This window comes from Hipposideros armiger, unplaced genomic scaffold (assembly GCF_001890085.2).
Source record: "Hipposideros armiger isolate ML-2016 unplaced genomic scaffold, ASM189008v1 scaffold_0, whole genome shotgun sequence".
Lineage (NCBI taxonomy): Eukaryota > Metazoa > Chordata > Mammalia > Chiroptera > Hipposideridae > Hipposideros > Hipposideros armiger.
In genome coordinates this window covers 4076528-4085182 of record NW_017731350.1, presented here as the reverse complement: position 1 = coordinate 4085182, position 8655 = coordinate 4076528, and the positions used below count along the sequence as shown (strand labels likewise).

Below are 8655 nucleotides of genomic sequence, written 5' to 3'. Positions count from 1 at the left end.
CAACATCCTCCACAACTAGATTGAAGAACAAAACGACAGCAACTTGTCTGTTCCCCTTCCCCCAACTCCCCAGCACTGTTCCCATCCCCCCAGTTCCCCAATAAAAAATCTTTAAAAAAAAAAAAAAAGAATGCACGTGTTCCTGAGGGGAGAGCTGGGGGCAGGGGGTCCTGAATGTTTATTCGGGGTTGGAGCACCCTAGTGGGTGGGATTCACTATATGTTTGTGAAGAAATTGCAGAACAAGAATAACTTTGCAGTCCTAGCAATTTCGTCTCATGGATAACTTACCAGGGCTGTTGGGCAGACAAAGCAGGTAGGTGAGTAGGTGAGTGTGTGTGTGAGAGAGTGTGTGTGTGTGTGTGTGTGTGTGTACACATATGTGTAACCACAAAATGTACCTTGAAGCTCAGGAGGCAGGCCTGAGGGGGCGAGGAGACACCCCCCATGGAGACTGGTGTCTGGACCTGGCTCCACTGGCCCAGCCCTGGGCTTCGGTTTCCTCTCCAAAAAAAAACCCAGCCGATGATAAAGTGCTGATTTAATGTAATAAACATGAGGACTCTGATGTTCATGGCAAACAAAATGTCAGTGAAATATTGTGGGTGGAAAGGTGGGACCTAAACTGCATGTGCACAGTGATGACAAACTGGAAAGCCTGTTTACACATAGAGAAGGATCAGCAAAGGCCACAGAGAAATGCGACAGGGGAAGGGGCTGGGGGTGACTTTCTGCAAAGCTGTTTACATGTTTGATAATCAACTCTTCTTCTTCCTGTGCACCTGGATTTGATGGCCCTTCTACACATTTCCTTATCATTCCCGTCCTTAACAAAACCCATCTGCACACTGTCCATGGAAGGATGACCCCCTTCGGTCCCTCCCTGGGACAGTGGCAGAGCCCAGGGCCAGAGAGCCAAGAACAGGGCTGGATGTGCCTCCTCCTGTCCTGTCCTGCACACCTCTCCCACCTCAACTGCTTCTGGCTGCTCCAAGCCCCCAGGCTGCTGTCTTCCTGCCCACCCCCCAGTTCCAACTCACCCCACTTCATGTCTCATGAACTCCCAGTCATGTTCCCACAAGGAACGTCCCTCTCCTTGTGCCCAATTCTCAGGAGGAGAGAGAGGGGTGCGTCCTAGGATATTTTGGGGCCCTCCACCTCTTAACACCGTCGTCAACACCACTTAGCAAGGACATTTGCAAGCAGCCAGAGAAGCAGGGGGGAGCCCAGAAGCCTGGGTTCCAGACAAAGGGGGACTTTCGGGGAAGCCCCCTGTGCCCCACCCCTGCCATCTCACTTCTCCCTCATCAGTGACCCTTCCCCGTTATCTAGCAGCTCTACCTCCTCTCAGCCTCCCCGAGCCTCAGTTTCCTGTCTGTAAAATGGAACCAGTAACATCCAGGCTTAATTGGGACAATGGGTATAGAACGCTTATCTCCTGCCAGCACACGGGGGCGTCTGAAGCACTGGCTCCCTCTCACAGCCTCCCTGCCGTGGCTGCCGCCAGCCCCTCAGAGCCCAATGTTCATTCACTGGGCGAATGGTTTGCTGTGCGATTTGTAGGTGTGAAAGGAGATACACATCCACAGCTCTAGCATGTTCTAATTCATGATAAAGGTCTTAACAGGCTATTAATTCCATGAGAGAAGTTTGCTTCCAAGTAGCCTTTCTGCTTTGAAATAAAACTATGTTTTTCAGGGGTTCCTTACCCCTCACTTGCCACAGACTCAGTCCTTAACGACCCTGTCAGAAGCTAACAGGTGTAAGTGGGCTGATGTGTCTCAGGAACAGCCAGTAGCCACAGGAACGTCCCCCACCATCTCGGCTGCACTTTCTCCCCACCCCCATCTTCCTCTTCATCCTCACCCAGCAGCTGCTGCCTGGTCCTGCTCTCAATCCCCTGCTGCTTCATCAGTTTGGGGCAGTGAAGGGCAAGTTGTGTCCTAACAGGCCTGGTGGTGCCAGGGCTCAGGCAAGGGGAGAGATGTGGGAAAATCCCGCCAGCTGCGGCTCACTCCTCCTGTCCCCCCAATCCCCCCAGTACCCCAGCCCGATGCCATACTCTCCTCCACCACAGCCTCCTACCATCATCTTCTAGCCCCCTTCATTCCCAGACCCCGCAGGCTGCGAGGCCCACACCTGTTGCTCAGTAATACTTACTCATTGGCTAATAAATGAAGCCCCAGCAACACCCCAATCCCACCCCCCATCCCCCACCCCCTGACTGCACCTGCTCTTCCTGTGGGAATCCACCTGCCCGCCTCCCATGAGAAGAGCCCAGGGCAGGCTGTATGGCTTTCCAACATGTCAGTCTGTCCTGAGACCCCTGTGTCCCTTCTGCCTTTCCCCCACGGAGCCAAGTATGGGTTGTGGGGGGCGAGGGGAGGTGAAGGGTGCAGAAAAAGACGAGTCGGGCACTGGAAATGTTGGGCTTCTTCAGTGCTGCTGGTGACGGTGGCAACAAAAGCACTCACAGATCCCCAAAATCCAGTGTCTGCTACTAATTGTGAAACTGTGTTCATCCCCTACTGAGCCAGGAGGGCGTCCCTGGCTGGAGCCACAGGTGATGGGAGAAGAGAAAGAAAAGGGGAGTTTGCAGGCAGATGAAAGTAAAGAAAGGAGGAGCTGGGGTCTGGAGCAAGTTCCTGGTACTACCCGGATAGCGGGGGAGATCTAGCTCCCCTGTTCTCACAACCCTATCTTCCAGCCCCTACCTCCTCATACTCTTGATAAAGCTCCCATCCCATGGGATAACATGGGCCCAGAAGAGCAGCGGGTAGACGAGTGACACTCCATGGCTGAGGGAGATGTATACCCCACAGTAATGCAGGGCCACACGGTCAATGTCCTGACATCCTTTAGTCCCTAGGGCCATGTAGACAAACTCTAGTGAAAAGCCAGGGGTTGAGGGAGAGCTGGTCCTTCCTGCACAGGCAGCTGAGAGCCCCGGAGGCTCCCAGGACACATTTTGATTCAAGGACAAAGAAAACAATACCACCCCCACTTCCCACTGCTCTCATAGAGACCAAAGGCAGGGATGCCGTGACTTAAGGAAGGCTTTGGTGGTTGGGCCTGGGAACCCAGACATCTTTAAAAGTCACATTAGTCCCAAACTAGTGACTCAGAAACTTCTGGAACACAGCCCACTGAAAGCTGGGGCTTCCTGCATTCTATCTCAGGCTCCCAAACAAACCTTGAGGGCCACCTCCTCTGTCCCCTCCCCTCCCCAAGCCACATCCAGGGCAATGCTAATATTGTTATTCTTTTTTTTTTTCTTGTTTTATTTATTTTTCTATTTTTTTTTCTGTTTCCTTATCTGTTTGGGTGTTTGTTTCTTAGCAACGCCCAAAGGACACCAGCAATCATGGGTTCAACCTCTGGGCTCCAATGGGGAAAATTTCTGTTTTGCTCCCTTAAGGGACAGCAAAGCATATGGGAAACTCCTGCAGTCCAGGGGCCCTGGCAGAGAGAAAAGGGCCAGAAGAGACTTCAGTACAAGGTAATGGTTCAGAGTTTGATTCCAGGCCCCAGACCCTGCCATGCCCACCTGCCTATCTGCCCCCACGCTGTGCTTTCAACTGATTCCTGATAGGAATGATTCTCGCGATTCTTCCCCAGACAGCTTCTCGCAGGGGCCTCAACAGGCAGAGGCACAAGCTTAAGTTCACCAACCCAGAAGTCATGACAGTAACGGCAGGTTGTCACCTGACATTAACACGGCATTGGGAGAAAAATCAAGAGACCTGATGGTGTGCCTGCACGAATGCACATGCATCTGCAGAATCGAGAGACACAAAGCTTCCATGAGACAGGACACTGCATTAGCCATAATGGGAAAACAGGAAGAATCTTGGAACAAGAACCAGGACCAAGTTAAAAAATAAAAAAGAGAAAAACCTGTGTTTTCCTCTAACCAAGTAGGAGGCAACAGGAACTCTGACCCCACAGGGTTCTTGCATCAACCACTAATGGCATCGCTGGGCACCTAGAGACTCAGCCCCCAATCCCAGGAGACAACAACAATGGCTTTGGCCGAGATGGAGGCAGCAGTGTGACGTAGTAGAGAGAGCACTAGAGCCGGAATTGAGAAATGGACACTCCAGCCAGATGACTGCCATGACTAGTTGTGTGGCCTTGAGCAGGTCACTTTCCATCTCATGTACAAAATAAGGAGGAAGCAGACAGGGCGCACGACTGGAATTCATTGACTCTGAGCCCTGTGGAGTCCCCTAGATGGGCTGTCAGATGAACTCCGAGGCCTGAGAATCACACCTGCTGGTGTCAGCAGCCTCTCAGCACCTAGCAGGGTGTTGGCAACTGGTGGAGCACAATACTGTCCCTTAGTTAAGCTGAGGATAAATTTCCACCCTTCCAGCAGAAGGCATCCTCCAGAACTAGCAGACCCTCTGCCACCATAGTCAGCAGCACTGTTTCCGTTTGTGTCCCCACACCACGCCTTCTGCAGGGAGAGGCACCATCCAACAGCTCGGGGCACCCTAGCCTCCCAGCAACAGGCGTGGGATCTATGACAAATGGCACCTTCCCTCTCTACAGCCCTTCATGTTTTCCCAGGGCACTTTCACTCACATTTCCATTGATCTTGACAACAACCACATTGCAAAGGGACCCATTTGACAGAGGGGTACTGAGTCCACACAACTCAGTCACCTGCCAAAGCTAGCCTATGACAGAGACCAGAAGCCAAGGGAGCCTCCTTCCCCACAAGAGGCGGAGGTCAACGCAAGGGAATGGCCAGGACAACGCTACCTTGAAGCCAGGCCTACGTGGACCTTCCTGCCACCCACCTGGGCTGGGCACAGGTGACAGAGTGGCCCTGAGGCCCGACGTCCTGGCATCCTTCAGTCCCTAGGGCCAAGTAGACAAACTCTAGTGAAAAGCCAGAGGTTGAGAGTGAGCTGGTCCTTCCTGCACAGGGCAGCTGAGAGCCCTGGAGGCCCCCAGGGCACATTTTGATTCAGGGGGAAAGAAAATGATGCCACCCCCACTTTCAAAACAGGTACCACCTTGGCTGTGAGCTGGTGGGAGGGGAAGCCACAGGGTGAAACCCAAGGCGAGACTCACCTCTCTCAGCAATTGCATCCCCTTCAGCCCGTCCTGCTGCTGCTGGGCCACGGTGACCCCCAAGACAAGCGTGTGCACAACACAGGAGGCCACAGAGATGATGACAATGGGGCTGAGGCTGAGCGGCAGCGTGATGAAGAAGGAGAAGACAAAGAAGGCCTGCCAACCCACTGTGTCGCTGGCCGCGTGGGCGTGGGCAAAGTTCAATCCCAGGTAGGAGAAGACCTGGGCTGTTATCAGCAGCCACAGCAGGTACGGCACCACTTTCCGGGTGACCCGGGTCGGGAGCAGCCCCTTTTTGCAGAGCACGAAGAGGATGACATCCAACAGCAGACCGATGCCGGCCACCACGAGGGGAGCCAGCTTGTCGCTGGAGAAGACCACAGCGCACATGACCACCACATAGCAGTCGAAGAGGGCTGCGAAGACCACCAGCACCAGCAGGGTCTCGTGGCGCTGCCTTTTGAAGTAGGTCTGGTATAGGTTCTCCAAGGACTCGGGCACGAAGGTCAGCCGCATGAAACGAGGCAGGCAGAGGCAGGACCCCGAGTTCCGCACAGAGATTTCATGGGTCCGGCCCACCCCGCGGTCAGGGTCGGAGGGCAGGCTGACGGAGTATTCGGCGGAGTACTCCGCTGAGTACTCAGGGTCGGAGAAGCCCTGGTTCCTCGGCATCCTGACTGGTGTCTGCTTCTGCTGGCCCTGGAGCAGTGAACCCGGAACAGAGGAAGAGCTCTGGAGTCGGCCGCCTATCGGGGCTCTCTGAGGCCGGGGGAAGGCTGAGGGCCGGCCACCTCGGGCAGGAAGGCAGAGTGGGTCTCCAGGGCACAGGTTGCGCTGATCATCTGGAACTTAAAGGGCACGGCTAAGTAGAAGCGCGGCTTCCCGCCCACCTGTGCTTTCTCCATCACCCTCCATCTACCCCTCATAAAAGGCCCATTGCTAAAAGAGGCTCCGGAACCAGGGCCTTCTCCAGCCATCTGCACGCTCCCGCCACCACTGACCCTCCCCCCCCCACACACACACACACGCTTAGTCTGGTCCAAACAGTTTCCTGCCTCAGGCTTCCCGAGATGGCCTCTTCCATCCCTCGCACCCCTGGTCTCTCTCTGTGTCATCTCTTCTCTCTCAATCCCTGGCTTCCGCACCTAAACCTCCTCCAGGCCGACGCCTGAGAAGCTGAAGACACAGCGTGCCAGAGAGAAGCCGGAGTCATCCTGGGGATTCCTGAATCTTCCTTCTGTTTACTTCCTTTTCCCACCCAGCCTTCGGCGACTCGGGCTCCCCAACTCGGGGCATTGTGTGCCCTCCGGAAGGCCGGCCCCTGCGCTTACCTGTGCGGGAACTCGGGAGCCTCGTGGTCCGGGCCGGTCCCCGCTCGGCTGCGGAGCCGGATCACGCGGGCGGGGCAGGAGGCTCAGCGCGCCCGGCGGCTGCTCCCCGCGAAGCCGCGCCGCCCTGCCAGCGCCATGGCCCCCGGCTGCAGCGCGATCCCCCCCGCCGTCAGGCCCGGGATCCGGCCCGGAGAGGCGCAGGGTTGCCTCTCAGTATCCACAGGCGCCCGGCCGCAGGAGGAAGGAGGCGACAGGGACTGGAAAATTCGGGGTGCCCGCCCCTAGAGCTGCGGCTCGCGGGCCGGTGTGCGCGGCGTGGCCGGAGCCCTCCCTCTCGCCCCCGCTGTGGTCTCGGCGGCGGCGTCGTGGCTACAGGCGCACCCGGGGCCCTCCCCGGCGGGAGCGCTGGCCGAGACCGGGGAAGCCCGCCAGCATCCTCTGATGCCCGCGCGCCGAGCGGAGCCAGCCGAGTCCGGGCGCGGCGCGCTGCACTGTGAGTCCCCTCGCGGCGCGGGCGGCTCGGGGGCCACGCGCGCTCCAGGCCCCGGGAGGCGGGCGGCGCCCCTCCCTCCCTCCCTCCCTCCCCACAGTCGCCGCCCTCTCGGCTAGCGCGTCCCGGAGTTGGGGCGGGTTGGGGGTGAGCCACCCCGCTCCAGGCCTGGGGCCCGCGCGCGGGAGGAGGAGAAGGGCGAGGAGCAGTGCCGGGCGAGAGTTGGAGGGGCCCCGGTGGGCCTGCGCTCCAGCACCCGGCGGCTGGTTGGCGGCGACTGCTGCGTGGTGGGCGGCGGGCAGGAAGGATGGGCAAATCAGCGCCTTCCCCCCGCAGGCCCGCTCTGGAGGGATAAAAGCAGGGTACGCGCTCTCCCGCAGGTGAGGCGCACTTGGGGCAACCCCGTCGTCCCCTCCTCCGCTGCGGCTTCCTTCCGGGCGCGTAGAGGCCGGGGCTGAGGTTTCGGGACCGCTCCCGGGCGGGGCGCACGGGACCTGTGTCCCCGCCCACCCTGGCCGCGCAAACACCGGAGCACGGGGCCTGAGGTTTCCGCAGAGGAGCCCGCAGCTGAGCCCTCTTCTTGAAGCACCTGGTAGGAGTGGCCCAGGAGGCACGTGGAGCTGAAAGAGACCGGGCTTTAAAAAGATCTCCCGTGCACATTCCAACTGCCTGAGATGTGTTTGAATTTACAAACTCTCCTTAAAAACTCAAGTGCTCCATTGAATGGTTTAAGCCTGTCAGTCTCTTACCCGTTAGTATAAATTATACTTTCTTTGGGTTGGACAGAACACCAGATCGACCTCAGGTGTTAGGAATGTATCGTACATAAAGGGAGAGGAAATAGATGGGTTGTTTTGGAACAAAAGCATGTAGGAGGGGTAGGGGATTGCTGAGGACAGCTAGGGACAATAGGGAATGGGCTTCCCTGGGGAGAGCAGAGGAAATGGGTCCAGATAGGAGAGAAACTCCGCCATCCAGGCCCTGGATGGAGATACCTCCTGGAGCTCCTGAGCGCCATTCAGAACCTAAGGTGTCAACTCACATCCCACAGGGAATGAATAAATGCATTGGAGAACTGATCCTATCACAGCTGTTTCTCTCAGTCCCTCATACTGATTCTGAAAAGCTGCCAACCTCAGCCCAAACGCGCCATGACTTTGATTCCAAAAGTGGGGAACAGAACGTCAGATCTAGGAGGAGGGTAATTTGAATGAAGCAGCACTTTCCCCTATTATTTTAATTTGTTTGGAGTCCAAACGTTTATTTTGAATTGTTACATGGTGTTAAAGGAGATGTGACTTTCATGTTTAATAAAGGGGCATGTGTTAATAAAAGGAAAAAAGCTGATAAATACATTTGGGCCTGCTTTGGCACAAGGGACATCCACATTGCACCCTCTGTGAGGCCTTCCCCCTTTCTTGGCACACATGTCAACACTTAGAGTTCTCCTGTGGGGCACCCACTTGGCAAGGCCATGCCCAGCTCCTGGGCTCTGTGGGTTCCCTACTGGGTCTTCTGCCACCACCCAAGCCCTAGTCCCTCCTCCTTACCCACCCTGTGAAGGAGAGGGTCCCACACAGAGATGCCCCTGGTAAAAACCCCAATCCCCTGCCCTTCCTACCCAGACTGCTGGCCTCACTGCCCCACTCTCTGCCCTTCCACAATCCTCCTTTCTTTGCTGTGGGCACCTGTTCATGCACTGAAAGCACACAGTGGATACCCAGCCTGGCCAGGCATCAGGGAAAACCAA

At 56.6% G+C, this 8655-nt stretch overlaps 1 protein-coding gene across 3 annotated transcripts in view; it reads right to left on the bottom strand.

Annotated features, from left to right (window-relative positions):
* Positions 1-8123, bottom strand: part of ADCY3 (adenylate cyclase 3) — an 87259-nt gene extending 79136 nt beyond the window's left edge. For 2 of the 3 annotated variants that reach the window (XM_019647180.1, XM_019647356.1), the window contains exons 1-2: positions 6416-8123; positions 5082-5932 (exon numbers count right to left, since the gene is read on the bottom strand). In XM_019647180.1, coding sequence (XP_019502725.1) covers positions 5082-5756 — 675 coding nt within the window. In that variant the 5' untranslated portion in view covers positions 5757-5932; positions 6416-8123. The remainder of the gene's footprint in view (positions 1-5081; positions 5933-6415) is intronic. The other variant, XM_019647272.1, reaches the window with a different exon arrangement.
* Positions 8124-8655: the final 532 nt, after the last annotated feature.